The sequence below is a fragment of the Bufo bufo genome, chromosome 2 (assembly GCF_905171765.1).
Source record: "Bufo bufo chromosome 2, aBufBuf1.1, whole genome shotgun sequence".
NCBI classification, from domain to species: domain Eukaryota; kingdom Metazoa; phylum Chordata; class Amphibia; order Anura; family Bufonidae; genus Bufo; species Bufo bufo.
The window spans coordinates 667,097,881-667,116,554 of NC_053390.1; the positions used below are offsets into that span (position 1 = coordinate 667,097,881).

An 18,674-nucleotide genomic window follows, 5' to 3' on the forward strand; every position below is an offset into this window, starting at 1 on the left:
GACGTCTGAATGCAGCCTTACAGGGGGGTGATCAATGACAGTTGGGTGATCACCCCATATAGACTCCCTGATCACCCCCCCTGTCATTGATCACCCCCCTGTCATTGATCCCCCCCCCCCCCCCCCCTCTGTAAGGCTGCATTCAGTCTTTTTTTTGGCCCAAGTTAGCGGAATTTTTTTTTTTTTCTTACAAAGTCACATATTCCACTAACTTGTGACAAAAAATAAAATCTCACATGAACTCACCATACCCCTCACGGAATCCAAATGCGTAAAAATTTTTAGACATTTATATTCCAGACTTCTTCTCACGCTTTAGGACCCCTAGAATGCCAGGGCAGTATAAATACCCCACATGTGACCCCATTTCGGAAAGAAGACACCCCCAGGTATTCCGTGAGGGGCATATTGAGTCCATGAAAGATTGAAATTTTTGTCCCAAGTTAGCGGAACGGGAGACTTTGTGAGAAAAAAATAAAAAATATCAATTTCCGCTAACTTGTGCCAAAAAAAAAAATTTCTATGAACTCGCCATGCCCCTCATTGAATACCTTGGGGTGTCTTCTTTCCAAAATGGGGTCACATGTGGGGTATTTATACTGCCCTGGCATTCTAGGGGCCCCAAAGCGTGAGAAGAAGTCTGGTATCCAAATGTCTAAAAATGCCCTCCTAAAAGGAATTTGGGCCCCTTTGCGCATCTAGGCTGCAAAAAAGTGTCACACATCTGGTATCTCCGTACTCAGGAGAAGGTGGGGAATGTGTTTTGGGGTGTCATTTTACATATACCCATGCTGGGTGAGATAAATATCTTGGTCAAATGCCAACTTTGTATAAAAAAATGGAAAAAGTTGTCTTTTGCCAAGATATTTCTCTCACCCAGCATGGGTATATGTAAAAAGACACCCCAAAACACATTCCCCAACGTCTCCTGAATACGGCGATACCAGATGTGTGACACTTTTTTGCAGCCTAGGTGGGCAAAGGGGCCCACATTCCAAAGAGCACCTTTCGGATTTCACTGGTCATTTACCTACTTACCACACATTAGGGCCCCTGGAAAATGCCAGGGCAGTATAACTACCCCACAAGTGACCCCATTTTGGAAAGAAGACACCCCAAGGTATTCCGTGAGGGGCATGGCGAGTTCCTAGAATTTTTTATTTTTTGTCACAAGTTAGTGGAAAATGATGATTTTTTTTTTTTTTTTTTTTTTTTCATACAAAGTCTCATATTCCACTAACTTGTGACAAAAAATAAAAACTTCCATGAACTCACTATGCCCATCAGCGAATACCCTGGGGTCTCTTCTTTCCAAAATGGGGTCACTTGTGGGGTAGTTATACTGCCCTGGCATTCTAGGGGCCCAAATGTGTGGTAAGGAGTTTGAAATCAAATTCTGTAAAAAATGACGAGTGAAATCCGAAAGGTGCTCTTTGGAATATGGGCCCCTTTGCCCACCTAGGCTGCAAAAAAGTGTCACACATCTGGTATCTCCGTACTCAGGAGAAGGTGGAGAATGTGTTTTGGGGTGTCATTTTACATATACCCATGCTGGGTGAGAGAAATATCTTGGCAAAAGACAACTTTTCCCATTTTTTTATACAAAGTTGGCATTTGACCAAGATATTTATCTCACCCAGCATGGGTATATGTAAAAAGACACCCCAAAACACATTCCCCAACTTCTCCTGAGTACGGCGATACCAGATGTGTGACACTTTTTTGCAGCCTAGGTGGGCAAAGGGGCCCACATTCCAAAGAGCACCTTTCGGATTTCACTGGTCATTTACCTACTTACCACACATTAGGGCCCCTGGAAAATGCCAGGGCAGTATAACTACCCCACAAGTGACCCCATTTTGGAAAGAAGACACCCCAAGGTATTCCGTGAGGGGCATGGCGAGTTCCTCGAATTTTTTATTTTTTGTCACAAGTTAGTGGAAAATGATGATTTTTTTTTTTTTTTTTTTTTTTTTTTTTCATACAAAGTCTCATATTCCACTAACTTGTGACAAAAAATAAAAACTTCCATGAACTCACTATGCCCATCAGCGAATACCCTGGGGTCTCTTCTTTCCAAAATGGGGTCACTTGTGGGGTAGGTATAATGCCCTGGCATTCTAGGGGCCCAAATGTGTGGTAAGGAGTTTGAAATCAAATTCTGTAAAAAATGACGAGTGAAATTCGAAAGGTGCTCTTTGGAATGTGGGCCCCTTTGCCCATCTAGGCTGCAAAAAAGTGTCACACATCTGGTATCTCCGTACTCAGGAGAAGGTGGGGAATGTGTTTTGGGGTGTCTTTTTACATATACCCATGCTGGGTGAGAGAAATATCTTGGCAAAAGACAACTTTTCCCATTTTTTTATACAAAGTTGGCATTTGACCAAGATATTTATCTCACCCAGCATGGGTATATGTAAAAAGACACCCCAAAACACATTCCCCAACTTCTACTGAATACGGAGATACCAGATGTGTGACACTTTTTTGCAGCCTAGGTGGGCAAAGGGGCCCATATTCCAAAGAGCACCTTTCGGATTTCACTCGTCATTTTTTACAGAATTTGATTTCAAACTCCTTACCACACATTTGGGCCCCTAGAATGCCAGGGCAGTATAACTACCCCACAAGTGACCCCATTTTGGAAAGAAGAGACCCCAAGGTATTTCGTGATGGGCATAGTGAGTTCATGGAAGTTTTTATTTTTTGTCACAAGTTAGTGGAATATGAGACTTTGTAAGAAAAAAAAAAAAAAAGAAAAAAATCATCATTTTCCGCTAACTTGTGACAAAAAATAAAAAGTTCTATGAACTCACTATGCCCATCAGCGAATACCTTAGGGTGTCTACTTTCCGAAATGGGGTCATTTGTGGGGTGTTTGTACTGTCTGGCCATTGTAGAACCTCAGGAAACATGACAGGTGCTCAGAAAGTCAGAGCTGCTTCAAAAAGCGGAAATTCACATTTTTGTACCATAGTTTGTAAACGCTATAACTTTTACCCAAACCATTTTTTTTTTTTACCCAAACATTTTTTTTTAATCAAAGACATGTAGAACAATAAATTTAGAGCAAAATTTATATATGGATGTCGTTTTTTTTTGCAAAATTTTACAACTGAAAGTGAAAAATGTCATTTTTTTGCAAAAAAAATCGTAAAATTTCGATTAATAACAAAAAAAGTAAAAATGTCAGCAGCAATGAAATACCACCAAATGAAAGCTCTATTAGTGAGAAGAAAAGGAGGTAAAATTCATTTGGGTGGTAAGTTGCATGACCGAGCAATAAACGGTGAAAGTAGTGTAGGTCAGAAGTGTAAAAAGTGGCCTGGTCTTTCAGGGTGTTTAAGCACTGGGGGCTGAGGTGGTTAAGTATTGTTTTCTGTGGTTTAGATTTCATTATAGCAGTAATGTATTGTCTTTCATTGCATTATATTAATTACCATATGTTTGCATTTTTTCACCCAGCTCTGGCTCATCGATGAGAAGAAGTGGCAGCCCGGTCTCGTAGAGCACACTGTGGGCTGGCCGTTGGATAGACACACCTATGGTGGGTCATTCCTTTATCACCTCAATGAGGGAGAACCACTCGTAGCTCTCGGTTTTGTGGTAAGTGTAAGCCTTACAAATGAGCACCATCCAAAACGATCCTTGCTGCATTTACAAAAAGCCTTGTACATTGTGAATTTGTGGTATCCTTCCAGGTTGGCTTAGATTATCAGAACCCATATTTGAACCCATTCAGAGAGTTCCAGAGGTGGAAACATCACCCCTCGGTGTCCCCTACACTGGAGGGTGGATCGCGAATTGCTTACGGAGCACGAGCTCTTAATGAAGGAGGTTTCCAGGTAACGTACCTGCGTTCGTCTGTTCTCCTGTGTTGTGTAAGAGCCTAGTTAAAAAGTTTGACAATTGGGATTTTAGAAGAACTGATTCTTTTGAAATGGATAGAGTCTCAGAATTTTTTTTTTTATTGTTTAGCATCAGGAAGTTTAATTCCACTGACTTATTATGAAATTCTAAAAAATATATATTTTCAGTCATTGCCAAAGCTCACGTTCCCTGGGGGAGTTTTGGTTGGATGCAGCCCTGGCTTCTTGAATGTTCCAAAGATTAAAGGGACCCACACAGCAATGAAGAGCGGCATGCTGGCAGCAGAATCCATCTTTAAGCAGCTGACTGATGAAAACCTCCAGTCAAGTACTCAAGGTATCTACTAGATTTTATTGTTGCATCATCAGGTGTCTACAAATCTTCTCTCCCAATGCATTTATCTAGTGAAACCTGTGTCTTTCCGCCAGTGGAAGTGAGTGATGTAGTGAGTGTCGCTCATTATCTTCTTTTCTTCTATCTGTTCATTGGTTTTCTAGGGCTCAATATCACAGACTATGAAGAAAACATAAAAAAATCTTGGGTATGGAAAGAGCTTTATAGCGTGAGGAACATCAGACCTTCCTGCCATGGACCTCTGGGATTGTATGGTGGCATGCTATACACTGGTATTTTCTACTGGATACTAAGGGGAATGGAGCCTTGGACATTGAAGCATAAAGGTACCAGTCATTTGATAGCAGCTTGTTAGAAGTTAAAAGCGTATCCCCCTGACCACAGGAAAATGGGGGTCCTGTACGAATGGAGCAGCAGGTCCCACATGTCTGTTGCCACTCCACTTATTTTCTACATGTTGCTGGAGATAGCATTGTTCTCATGATCGGCGGGAGTTCCGGTTTCTAACTTGATGCAATCCCTTTAACCACTGTACATACCAAAGGATCAGTTAAAGGGGTTATCCCATGATTGATGTAAAAAATTAAAATCAGACCTCATATAGTACATGCAGAGATCTCCACATTCACCGGTCCAACTGCTCCGCTAGATTACCCTCAGCCTGGCAGCTCAGGAGGGCGTGTCCTTTCTGCTGCAGCTCTCTCCCTGTAACTGCCACAGCTTCTGACAGAAGATATGGCTGGTGGCAGTTTAAGATTTAAACTGAGCGTGTGCGACCAGCTCAGGTAGACGGACAAAAAAAAAAGAAAAGAATGAACAGCAGATCCAGGTGCTGGTTTGAAAAATGTGGAATTTGCTTTGTGACACAACCCCTTTAACCACCTCCGGACCGCCTAATGCAGGATCGCGTTCCAGAGGTGGCAGCACTGCGCACAGTCACGCATATATGCGTCATCTCGCGAGACGCGAGACTTCCTGTGAACGCGCGCACACAGGCGCGCGCGCTCACAGGAACGGAAGGTAAGAGAGTTGATCTCCAGCCTGCCAGCGGCGATCGTTCGCTGGCAGGCTGGAGATGTGTTTTTTTAACCCCTAACAGGTATATTAGACGCTGTTTTGATAACAGCGTCTAATATACCTGCTACCTGGTCCTCTGGTGGTCCCCTTTGTTTGGATCGACCACCAGAGGACACAGGTAGCTCAGTAAAGTAGCACCAAGCACCACTACACTACACTACACCCCCCCCCCCCCCCCCGTCACTTATTAACCCCTTATTAGCCCCTGATCACCCCATATAGACTCCCTGATCACCCCCCTGTCATTGATTACCCCCCTGTCATTGATCAACCCCCTGTAAAGCTCCATTCAGACGTCCGCATGATTTTTACGGATCCACTGATAGATGGATCGGATCCGCAAAACGCATCCGGACGTCTGAATGAAGCCTTACAGGGGCGTGATCAATGACTGTGGTGATCACCCCATATAGACTCCCTGATCACCCCCCTGTCATTGATTACCCCCCTGTCATTGATTACCCCCCTGTAAAGCTCCATTCAGACGTCCGCATGATTTTTACGGATCCACTGATAGATGGATCGGATCCGCAAAACGCATCCGGACGTCTGAATGAAGCCTTACAGGGGCATGAACAATGACTGTGGTTATCACCCCATATAGACTCCCTGATCACCCCCCTGTAAAGCTCCATTCAGATGTCCGCATGATTTTTACGGATGCACTGATAGATGGATCGGATCCGCAAAACGCATACGGACGTCTGAATGAAGCCTTACAGGGGCATGATCAATGACTGTGGTTATCACCCCATATAGACTACCTGATCACCCCCCTGTCATTGATTACACCCCTGTCATTGATCAACCCCCTGTAAAGCTCCATTCAGATGTCCGCATGATTTTTACGGATCCACTGATAGATGGATCGGATCCGCAAAACGCATCCGGACGTCTGAATGAAGCCTTACAGGGGCGTGATCAATGACTGTGGTTATCACCCCATATAGACTCCCTGATCACCCCCCTGTCATTGATTACACCCCTGTCATTGATCAACCCCCTGTAAAGCTCCATTCAGATGTTTGCATGATTTTTACGGATGCACTGATAGATGGATCGGATCCGCAAAACGCATACGGACGTCTGAATGAAGCCTTACAGGGGCGTGATCAATGACTGTGGTTATCACCCCATATAGACTCCCTGATCACCCCCCTGTCATTGATTACACCCCTGTCATTGATCAACCCCCTGTAAAGCTCCATTCAGATGTCCGCATGATTTTTACGGATCCACTGATAGATGGATCGAATCCGCAAAACACATACAGGCGTCTCCCTGGAGCCTTCCAGGGGGGGTGATCAATGACTGTGGTGATCACCCCCCTGTCATTGATCACCCCCCTGTCATTGATCACTCCCCCTGTCATTGATCACCCTCTGTAAGGCTCCATTCAGACATTTTTTTTGGCCAAGTTAGCGGAATTATTTTTTTTTTTTCTTACAAAGTCTCATATTCCACTAACTTGTGTCAAAAAATAAAATCTCACATGAACTCACCATACCCCTCACGGAATCCAAATGCGTATAATTTTTTAGACATTTATATTCCAGACTTCTTCTCACGCTTTAGGGCCCCTAGAATGCCAGGGCAGTATAAATACCCCACATGTGACCCCATTTCGGAAAGAAGACACCCCCAGGTATTCCGTGAGGGGCATATTGAGTCCATGAAAGATTGAAATTTTTGTCCCAAGTTAGCGGAACGGGAGACTTTGTGAGAAAAAAATTAAAAATATCAATTTCCGCTAACTTGTGCCAAAAAAAAATAAATTCTATGAACTCGCCATGCCCCTCATTGAATACCTTGGGGTGTCTTCTTTCCAAAATGGGGTCACATGTGGGGTATTTATACTGCCCTGGAATTCTAGGGGCCCCAAAGCGTGAGAAGAAGTCTGGTATCCAAATGTCTAAAAATGCCCTCCTAAAAGGAATTTGGGCACCTTTGCGCATCTAGGCTGCAAAAAAGTGTCACACATCTGGTATCGCCGTACTCAGGAGAAGTTGGGGAATGTGTTTTGGGGTGTCATTTTACATATACCCATGCTGGGTGAGAGAAATATCTTGGTCAAATGCCAACTTTGTATAACAAAAATGGGAAAAGTTGTCTTTTGCCAAGATATTTCTCTCACCCAGCAAGGGTATATGTAAAATGACACCCCAAAACACATTCCCCAACTTCTCCTGAATACGGCGATACCACATGTGTGACACTTTTTTGCAGCCTAGGTGGGCAAATGGGCACATATTCCAAATAGCACCTTTAGGATTTCACAGGTCATTTACCTACTTACCACACATTAGGGCCCCTGGAAAATGCCAGGGCAGTATAACTACCCCACAAGTGACCCCATTTTGGAAAGAAGACACCCCAAGGTATTCCGTGAGGGGCATGGCGAGTTCCTAGAATTTTTTTTTTTTTATCACAAGTTAGTGGAAAATGCTGATTTTTTTTTTTTTTTTCATACAAAGTCTCATATTCCACTAACTTGTGACAAAAAATAAAAACTTCCATGAACTCACTATGCCCATCAGCGAATACGTTGGGGTCTCTTCTTTCCAAAATGGGGTCACTTGTGGGGTAGTTATACTGCCCTGGCATTCTAGGGGCCCAAATGTGTGGTAAGGAGTTTGAAATCAAATTCTGTAAAAAATGACCAGTGAAATCCGAAAGGTGCTCTTTGGAATGTGGGCCCCTTTGCCCACCTAGGCTGCAAAAAAGTGTCACACATCTGGTATCTCCGTACTCAGGAGAAGTTGGGGAATGTGTTTTGGGGTGTCATTTTACATATACCCATGCTGGGTGAGAGAAATATCTTGGCAAAAGACAACTTTTCCCATTTTTTTATACAAAGTTGGCATTTGACCAAGATATTTATCTCACCCAGCATGGGTATATGTAAAATGACACCCCAAAACACATTCCTCAACTTCTCCTGAATACAGAGATACCAGATGTGTGACACTTTTTTGCAGCCTAGGTGGGCAAAGGGGCCCATATTCCAAAGAGCACCTTTCGGATTTCACAGGTCATTTTTTACAGAATTTGATTTCAAACTCCTTACCACACATTTGGGCCCCTAGAATGCCAGGGCAGTATAACTACCCCACAAGTGACCCCATTTTGGAAAGAAGAGACCCCAAGGTATTTCGTGATGGGCATAGTGAATTCATAGAAGTTTTTATTTTTTGTCACAAGTTAGTGGAATATGAGACTTTGTAAGAAAGAAAAAAAAAAAAAATCATCATTTTCCGCTAACTTGTGACAAAAAATAAAAAGTTCTATGAACTCACTATGCCCATCAGCGAATACCTTAGGGTGTGTACTTTCCGAAATGGGGTCATTTGTGGGGTGTTTGTACTGTCTGGCCATTGTAGAACCTCAGGAAACATGACAGGTGCTCAGAAAGTCAGAGCTGCTTCAAAAAGCGGAAATTCACATTTTTGTACCATAGTTTGTAAACGCTATAACTTTTACCCAAAGCATTTTTTTTTTACCCAAACATTTTTTTTTTATCAAAGACATGTAGAACAATAAATTTAGAGCAAAATTTATATATGGATCTCGTTTTTTTTTTGCAAAATTTTACAACTGAAAGTGAAAAATGTCATTTTTTTGCAAAAAAAAACCGTTAAATTTCGATTAATAACAAAAAAAGTAAAAATGTCAGCAGCAATGAAATACCACCAAATGAAAGCTCTATTAGTGAGAAGAAAAGGAGGTAAAATTCATTTGGGTGGTAAGTTGCATGACCGAGCAATAAACGGTGAAAGTAGTGTAGGTCAGAAGTGTAAAAAGTGGCCTGGTCTTTCAGGGTGTTTAAGCACTGGGGGCTGAGGTGGTTAAACTGGATTCATTTAAACATAGTATATAAATCTAATTCGTGCAATATTTCTTATGCACGTCAGTGATGTGTGTGTGTGTGTGTGTGTGTTTTTGTTTTAGTTTTTTTTTTTTCACTGACTGTGGCTCAATGGAAAAAACGGAATCACTGCTTTGGGCTGTGTTGCCAAACACTCCCATTAGAGTCTACAGGTCTGTGAAAACCATGGACAAACCACTGATGGTATCCTTGTCGGTCCCTTTTTTTACAGACTGTTACAAGGAGATGCTATGGAAGTACTCTTTTCAGTGTGGCAGTGCAGATTAACAGGGGGTGACGGAGGGTAAAACACGGAAACAACACAGAATTGTCAAATGTACATGAACTGCTCTGCAGTCAGTCTAATAGCAAATAATCTTAATAGTTCTATCAGAAAAGAACCTTACCTCTCCACTGTACCATATCTGGACAGTATCTCCCCATTATCATTTAAAGGGGTTGTCTCACTTCAGCAAGTGGCATTTACCATGTAGAGAAAGTTAACACAAGGCCCTTACTAATGCATTGTGATTGTCCATATTGCCTCCTCTGCTGGCTTCATTCATTTTTCCATCACATTATACACTGATCGTATCCAGGGGTTATGACCACCCTGCAATCTATCAGCCGTGGTCGTGCTTCCATAGGAAAAACGTCCCAGCCATTTACTATGCTCACATTGCTACTTGGTTCCTTTAGTGGCAATCACTGCACTGATTCCATACATTTCTTACGGGAAGCCCCATGTAATTCCTCTAATGTCGTTCAGTAGACGTGTAATAGAGGAGTCATGTTTTGTAGCTACACTGCCCAGACTGTGCTTCTTTTCTTCTCTTCGTCCTAGTGACGGCTGTTGTTTTTGGTGCTCATGTTCACTTGCATTTTAATACTAATAATAATGCTCTGCTGGATCCAATCCCAGTTTTGGCTGTGGATGGCAGAGGCATGCCAAAACTGCGGAATATGTGAACAGGGCCCAACACAGGAACAGTGACCTTGAATAGGGGAACAGAAAAGCTTTCTGCCAATAATTTATGCTCCGAAGTCTTGATGTGAAACGGCGTGTGAGAAATCCAGTCGCTCTCTGTCCTGAATATTATCAGGAGTTGGACCTGTTTCTTGCTTCGTAAAGAGGTGACGGTAGTTTACACACAACCTCAGTCTATCTCCACTTTAGACCAAAGTTCAAGCTGCAGCGTCCACGAAAGCCAGGCTGCCTTAAAGGGACTCTGGACTATTGTAGGAGTAGTATAGATCGGTCACAGTGCAGAGAGGACTCCAGAGTACATACGTATATAAGGGCTCATGCACATGGCCGTAGTTTCAGTCCGATTCTGATCTGTGTTTGATGCGGGCCCATTCGTCTTAATGTAGATGTGGACAGCACACACGTGTGCAGGCTGCATCTGTAAGTCTGTTCCGCGCTCCTTTAAAAAAAATATATATATATAAATTGTTCTATTCGTCTCCATTTTGCGGACAAGGGTAGGACATTTCTCTAGACTAGGGGGGAAAAAAGAAAGTCTGCATGCTCACAGCAGAACGCTTATGGCCGTGTGCATGAGGCGTTATGGAGAGGACTCTGGTGCGCTCTATGACTCTTCCCCCCCCCCAAGCATTTACAGCCCCTTTAAAGTCTAGATCCAGTCAAATGGAAAGAGGAGGGATATCAGTGAATTAAGTTATCAGTCTGCTCAGCTCCTCTTGGTCTGTAACATGGTGCTGACAGATCGGACGGCATGTTCAGAGCGACAGGTTTCCTTTTAAACGTCGAGCATAGCCCTGATCCCTTAGACTTTAAAAGTTCTAAGAAAATCCTTTTTGTTCCTGTAGTCTCATTTAGGCCTCATGCACACGACTGTATCCTTTTTGTTCCTGTAGTCTGATTTAGACATTTTGTTGTCTGCAAATCGCTGATCCACAAAATATGGATGCTGTCCATGTTGCATCAGAAGAGTTCAATGGGTCCGCATTTTGCAGAAAAGTATAGGCCATGTTCTTAAGACCTATGGCTGCAGCACATGGATCATGGGTCCCCAAGTAAAATGCAGACAGCACACGCACCACATCCGTATTTTGCAGTTCTGTGATTTGTGGACTGCAAAATGGATGCGGTCATGCGTATGTCCTTTGGGCAGATTCCTGGATCATCTGCTATATTTAGTTGTATTCCTATTCTAGTTATGTAATATGATTCAGTATAATGCACTTCTAATGAAGTTATGTTTTCCCCAATAGGTTTGGATAGTAACCAGCTAAAACCAGCCAAGGATTGCACACCCATTGAGTACCCCAAAACTGATGGCAAGCTTAGTTTTGACCTCCTTTCATCTGTGGCTCTAAGCGGTACGAATCATGAGCATGACCAGCCAGCACATCTGACATTACGGGATGATAGCATACCAGTCAACCGGAACCTTGCTATATATGATGGCCCGGAACAAAGATTCTGCCCAGCAGGTGAGTGGCAGTGAGACTACTCAAGAAAGTGACCTAATGTGGTGTACCATGGTCAGTAATGTCATGATCTTTCAACTTTTTGTAAGTTTTTTACACCACTTTCACTATGTTTAGCGTGTGGAAAAGTGGACGTGATTAGCTCCGCGAGTAGGTGAAAGCCAGATTTATCAATTGCGGAAAATGGCACAATTTCTCTTCAGTAATGGCTGGCATAGAAACTCAAGTCTTACTTTTAAAGGGGTTGTCTCATCTCGCCATTACTAAGGCGAGATGAGACACAGTCCCGACCACCAGCCGGCCATGAAAAAGCAGTGCGCTCCGGCGCTCGCTGTTTCAGTAGCTCCCATTGCCGTGCAAGCTCTGCTGTTTCCCTAACTCAGAAACAACATAGCTTGTTGTGCTACGCTGTTTCTGTAGCTGTCATGCACGGCAGTGGGAGCTACTGAAACAGCGAGCGTCGGAGCGCACTGCTGTTTCCTGGCAGGGAGGTGGTCGGGACTGTGTCTCATCTCGCCTTTGTAGCGGTGAGATGAGACAACCCCTTTAAAGGGAACCGGTCATTATGAAAACGCTGTGCAGTCTTTTTCCACAAAACTATACATCAATCTGCTCCGCTCCTCCTGCTCTATAACCTGCTGCCTGCAGATTGCACTGCATTTTGTGGTGACAGATTCCCTTTAAAAAATTTTAATCCACTTTCTATGCAGATTTTGAGCTAATAATGGTAATGTATAAAAAATAGCACTTATTCCTGGAAGTGATAGTACAGAATTCTTCATTTTTGGCTTGTTACTGAGAGTTGATAAACGCCATTGCAGGGTACTTCTGCCTGTTACTCAGAAATCACTCATTTACTAGAATTAGATTTTTCTACAAAATTTTGTGGCGTTTGTTACCAGGTGAGAGTTTTATAGCTACTATTTTAGTTACTGACAACTATTGTCCCCATGGCACAGAAGCAGCTAGATAAACTGTTTAGGGTCCCAGTGATCAAATATCTATACATCAGCTCTATTACACGAGTTGTCCATGAAACGCAGTCCGTGTGACGCCTTAATTTCCCAAACCAACCATGGCTTGGCTGACCCGAACTCATGCTTTAAATGAAGACCATGATGCTGTGAGATCCATTGCTGTCCTGTACTCCAATGATGCCATGTGCAGAGAACAGTACATCCGTGGTCAGGTTGGAGCTCACAGCATCGTAGATCACTATGATCAGTGAGTTCGGGTCTCAGTTGCACTCGGTCCAGGCATCACGCAGACTATATTTCCCAGACCGCACGCGCTCATGTGAAATGGGTTTTAGGACCTGTGAATGCAAACTTGTGGGGGGTCGGGGATAGTGTTGAGCTTAAAATAGTTTTCTTTTGTATGTATATTACATTTTCATCTTGGGTAGCGCCCCCTATTGTTCATCCTTGTACCGCATTCATTGGTGGACAAACATACTCAGTAGCTTTTCTCCTCACCCCTCAGTGCTGTAGTAATCTCAAATTAAAACAGGTCATAAATCCATCCCCCCCCCCCCCCCCTTCATTCTAAATTCTGGCCACCAATGCTTTTAATACTGGGGAGGGAGGGGGGTCTGGCCGCATCACTATGGGAACGCCTCTGTGTTAGAATATACTGTCGGATCTGAGTTTTCACGATCTAACTCAAATCCGATGGTATATTCTAACATAGAGGCGTTCCCATGGTGATGGGGATGCTTCAATTTAAAATATACCATCGGATTGGAGAAAATTCCGATCCGATGGTATATTAATAGGGACTCCTGACTTTACATTGAAAGTCAATGGGGGACGGATCCGTTTACAATTGCACCAATATTGTGTCAATGTAAACGGATCCGTCCTCATTGACTTACATTGTAAGTCAGGACGGATCCGTTCGGCTCCGCACCGCCAGGCGGAATGGAGTTTTGGTGTCCGCCTCCAGAGCGGAATGGAGGCGGAACAAAGCCAAACTGATGCATTCTGAATGGATCCGCATCCATTCAGAATGCATTGGGGATAAACTGATCCGTTTGGGGCCGCCTGTGAGAGCCTTGAAACGGATCTCATAGGCGAACCCTGAAACGCCAGTGTGAAAGTAGCCTAAGCCGGTAAGAAACGAGTTTGAAATTTGTGTGATAACCCCTAGGATTGCAGTTAACTCTGAATGTTCAGGTTTTAATTGAAGTCTTGCTTTAGTATTGTGTAGTGCCAAAACAAAGAGAAACCCATTGCAGATTCCTAACAAATTTGCCGATCTGCACCTTTCAGACTGAAGGTTCATTTGGAAATTGTTCTTGTTTTTCAGGTGTTTATGAATATGTTCCCCTGGAATCGGGTGAAGGATCACGGTTACAAATCAATGCTCAGAACTGTGTGCACTGCAAGACTTGTGATATTAAAGATCCAAGTCAGAATATCAACTGGGTTGTGCCAGAAGGTGGCGGTGGACCTGCCTACAATGGGTTGTGAGCGCCCCTGCAGAGCAGTATTTCGAACAGTATCAGTGACTGGTACCAACCTCTGACACCAGAATGTTTCTGGAAAATTAATTGATCAGGGTTTAATCGAATGTGATACCAGGGCTGTGGAGTTCCACCATTGCTTGTGGGATGACACTAACACACTAATGTAGAACGGGCATCTGATTTCTGCTTTGGAAAATGGTTTATTGTGCCAGTGAAATGCCTTATTATATCTGGTCGACTTGAGGACTACTGTGAGGCATGCTCAGAGTCCGCTGCGGACAATGCCTTATTTATGCATCTAATGTAAAAGAAAAACTTTGTATGTTCCACGTTTTTATGTGAAAAAAAGATCTGACATTTTTACAAAAGTTATCTTCTATGTTTTCTGCTTACACAGATCCATTCGAGAAGCTGTCGAACATCATAAAAAAACGACATTAGTACAGGACAGACCTCATCTTTGTTAGGGTACTGTTTAGATGTCTTCATTTCAAGAGGTCTTGCCTAGGTACATAGGGGGTAATTTATGATGCTGAATTAGTCCTAAATTAGGCATATTTCAGGCACAGATTAGTTGCGCCGCAATCTGCAACTTCTCCCCGCTCACGCCAGGTCTAAAAAAAGTGGGCGTGGTGGAGAAGGGCATGCAGGCCCTTCTCATTTACTATTTTCTATGCCTGTTTTAGACGTAGAAAAAGGCCTAAATGTAAGACCGCAAGGAAGCTGCCTTACACATAGAACTGGCGGAGGATCCGCCGAAGTTATATAGAGGCCGACGCCTCTTCATAACTTCTGTGGAACCACCGCCAGCTTAGCGCTTTTTTTAAAACAGGTGTCTAAAATGCCGGTCTTAATAAATGTGTCCCATAATCTCTAATAATTACTTAAATGGATTCTGTCCCCTCAGACAAGCCTGTGGCTGTGTCCAGATCAGTAATTTGTATGTCGATACCTGCCCTTGTCTCTCCATTGTGCGCCCGAAAACTGGCCGTGGAATTGAGACGACTTCTCCCGGAGTCTTCCCTATTATGTGTGCACACTCAGAAGTCCTCTGAATACAGGCCCGGTTTGTGGAGGGGTGAGAATTGCATATAAACGGCAGTTGTTATATAAAAGTATTACAATGCGTAATAGGGATGGCCAGGTGACAGTTTCCGATACATATTATACTATTGTGTGCAAGACCCACTGTTTTCAGTGGAATTAGCGGACAGATGAGGTCGAGCAGAAGGACTGTGCGCTTTGAACTTTAAAGTTCTGTCCTTTTGTTCTCCACCAGAGTTGTCGACTGAATAAGAATTTGGTTGATGGCTATTAAAGGTGTATGGGCCCCTTTAGGCTTGTAGGTGCGGGGTTAAATGATTTAAAGGGAACCTGTCATCAATTTTATGCCAAACTCACCGAGGACAGCATAAAGTAGTGACATAGGCACTGATTTCAGCTGTATGTCGCTCATGAGCTAAAAGTAAGTGGTTGCCGAGAACCAGCTTCATAATCATTAAAGCATAGGCTTGAAAAGAGTCAAATCTACCTGAGAGTAGTCAGTTATTCATAGGATCCTGCTCTCCCGCCCATCTGCTGATGATTGAAAGTCTTCTCCTTACTTTTCCCTAGAAGAGAACTGCCAATCAGCAGCAGATGGGTGGGGAATGCAAGAGCCCATGAATAAGGCCACTTGCACACAACCGTATCCCCCCAGTGGCCGTATTGAATGGGTCCGCAAATCCGTAGATGCGGAATGGAACGGAAGCACTACGGAATGCTTTCGTGGGGTTCCATTCCATGCTTCTATTCCGCAAAAAGATAGAACTTGTCGTATCTTCTTGCGGAACAGACGGATCGTGGACCCCATTCAAGTGAATAGGGTCGCGATCCGCATGCAGCTGGACCACGGTTGGTGCCTGTGCATTGCGGACCGCAGCACACGTTCATGTGTAAGATGCCTAACTGAGTCTTCTCAAATAGATTTGAGTCTTTTTAAGGCCTGTGCTGCAATGATTATGCTGCTGGTTCTCAGCAACCACTTACTTTTAGCTCATGAGTGACACATCGCTGAAATCAGTACGTATGTCACTACTTTATGCTGCTCTGAGTGGGGGTCAGCACCCACCAGTGCTCCAGCTGTTTTGAAAGTACAACTCCCAGCATCCTCCTTACATTTGTACTCGGGGGAACAGCTGAAGGGTGCATGCTGGGAGTTGTAGTTTCACAACAGGTGGTGTGCAGGAGGTTGCAGACAAAAAAAAAAAAAGCTGACTTCTCCATAAATAAACCTGTACCCGATGCATAGGAGCTTATTTACATAACATTTTTTCCAGGGAGCCTGACTTATAAGGGCCCGTTCACACAGCGGATTTTTGACCACTTCAGAGCTTGTAGTCCCACTCGCGGCTTAGCTCCATTGAATGGAGCTAAGCCGTGAGCAGACAGCTACCGCAGCTTCAAACAGTGACTATTCACACACTATGCCAAGAAGGGACACGTTCCCTCCTGCTGTGGTCCTGACAACTGCATCATTGAGAGCAAAGGGAGGCAGACACCACTAGAATTCTGGCAAAATCTGCCATGTTAATGGTCCTTTAGACTATCTGTGCCAAGTTGGTGGCCTCCACAAGGAGAAAAATCTTTCCCGACCCACGTCAAAGGTCTACCACCCAGCCAACAGTACCCTGCTCTGCATTCACTTGGGACAAAACTGTGAATCCGCTTTAGGCTACATTCACACGACCGTATGGGTTTTGCAGTCCGCAAAAAAAATGGATGATGTTCCGTATGGCGTCCGTTTTTTTTTTTTTTTTTTCTGCGGATCCATTGTAACAATGCTTATCCTTGTCCGCAAAACGGAAAAGAATAGGACATGTTCTATTTTTTTTTTGCGGGGCTCTGGAACAGACATACAGATGCGGATAGCACACAGTGTGCTGCCCGCATTTTTTGCAGACCCATTGAAATAAATGGGTCTGCATCCTATCCGCAAAAAAAACAGAACGGACACTGAAACCAAATACGTTCATGTGAATGGTTGTCTTTTCAACTGCATCGTATATTTAAAAAAAACGCAGCACTCACTTGTCTTCAATTATGCAGGATTTATTCACCAACAAAAATGCGACGTTTCGACCGACATGGTCTTTCTCAAGCTTGAGAAAGACCATGTCGGTCGAAATGTCGCATTTTTGTTGGTGAATAAATCCTGCATAATTGAAGACAAGTGAGTGCTGCGGTTTTTTGACATATACGACGCATTGAAGGGGGATCTTCAGACTGGCTCCCAACACGGCTGGCACCACCACAAGAAAGGTTTCATTTTTTCTTTGTGCTGCAGGTAGGTCAACTTCACTTGATCTGTGTGATTTCCGCATTTGTATGTCTGTTCCACAAGGTGTTAGAACATGTCCTATACTTGGCCACAAACTCAATGGGTCAGAGAAAAAAAAAAAAGTCATCCATGTTTTGCAGACCACAAACGACATACAATCTTATGAATGTACCCTAAATGATTTATGGTAAAATAATAAAACCTGTATGTTTAGGAGCCATGCAGGATTATTGATTTCTTCAGGGTGCTGTCATACACATCTTTTTGTGGTAGGTTGGAAGGGAATGTGAAATTTAAAGGAAGGACTTATCCTTTGTGCTGGAACCACTCTGGCTTTGGCTTTGAGTAAAAATGTGCCACCAAATTTTTTATTTTGCCAGTTACAACCAGATAGCAAGTGTCCCTTTTTCTAATCTCTTTATTTTGTGATTACAGATTTTTTTTATTCTATTTACTGAACATGATTATGGGGGCTGCCATCTTGCCTGATCTGTTCTTAACAGCATTTACAAAGCAGTAAGAAAATTGCTTTACGGCAGCCCCATGGTCCATAGACACAATGGTCAGGAGAGGACCTCGTTGACTTCTATGGGAGAGTTTTCTAGGCATGCTCTGTGACCTGTACAGAAGCCATTGTACAAGGAAAGAATAGATAAGGGTACTTTCACACTAGCGTTTTTCTTTTCCAGCACTGAGTTCCGTCTAAGGGTACTTTCACACTAGCGTTGTTTGAATCCGGCGTTCAATTCCGTCACCGGAACTGCCCGCTGGATCCGGAAAAACGCGTGAAAACGGATTACATTTGAATCCTGATCAGGATTTTGATCACAATGAAAAAATGCATTGGAAAAAACGGATCCGCCATTTATGGACTAACTTTTTTTTCACTTTTCTCGGATTTAACATGCAAAAGCCGGATCCGGTTTGACGGAACACACGGCGCCGGATCCGGCGTTAATGCAAGTCAATGGGAAAAAGGCCGGATCAGTCAAAGTGTTCCGGATTTTTGGCCGGAGGTGAAAATACATCATGCTACGGTTTTCTGAAAAGCCTGATCAGTCAAAAAGACTGAACTGAAGACATCCTGAACGGATTACTCTGCATTCAGAATGCATGGGTATAAAACTGATCAGTTCTTTTCCGGATTTGAGCCCCTAGGACGGAACTTAGCGCCGGGAAAGAAAAACGCTAGTGTGAAAGTACCCTTAGGGGCTCTATACCGGAAAAGAACTGATCAGGCATATCCCCATGCATTCTGAATGGAG

At 43.5% G+C, this 18,674-nt stretch overlaps 1 protein-coding gene across 1 annotated transcript in view; it reads left to right on the plus strand.

Moving 5' to 3' along the window:
- The window catches only part of ETFDH (electron transfer flavoprotein dehydrogenase), a 41,266-nt gene extending 26,836 nt beyond the window's left edge, over positions 1-14,430 (plus strand). The window contains exons 8-13 of the mRNA XM_040418600.1: positions 3,466-3,606; positions 3,702-3,845; positions 4,038-4,206; positions 4,368-4,550; positions 11,405-11,626; positions 13,931-14,430. Coding sequence (XP_040274534.1) covers positions 3,466-3,606; positions 3,702-3,845; positions 4,038-4,206; positions 4,368-4,550; positions 11,405-11,626; positions 13,931-14,094 — 1,023 coding nt within the window. The 3' untranslated portion in view covers positions 14,095-14,430. The remainder of the gene's footprint in view (positions 1-3,465; positions 3,607-3,701; positions 3,846-4,037; positions 4,207-4,367; positions 4,551-11,404; positions 11,627-13,930) is intronic.
- Positions 14,431-18,674: the final 4,244 nt, after the last annotated feature.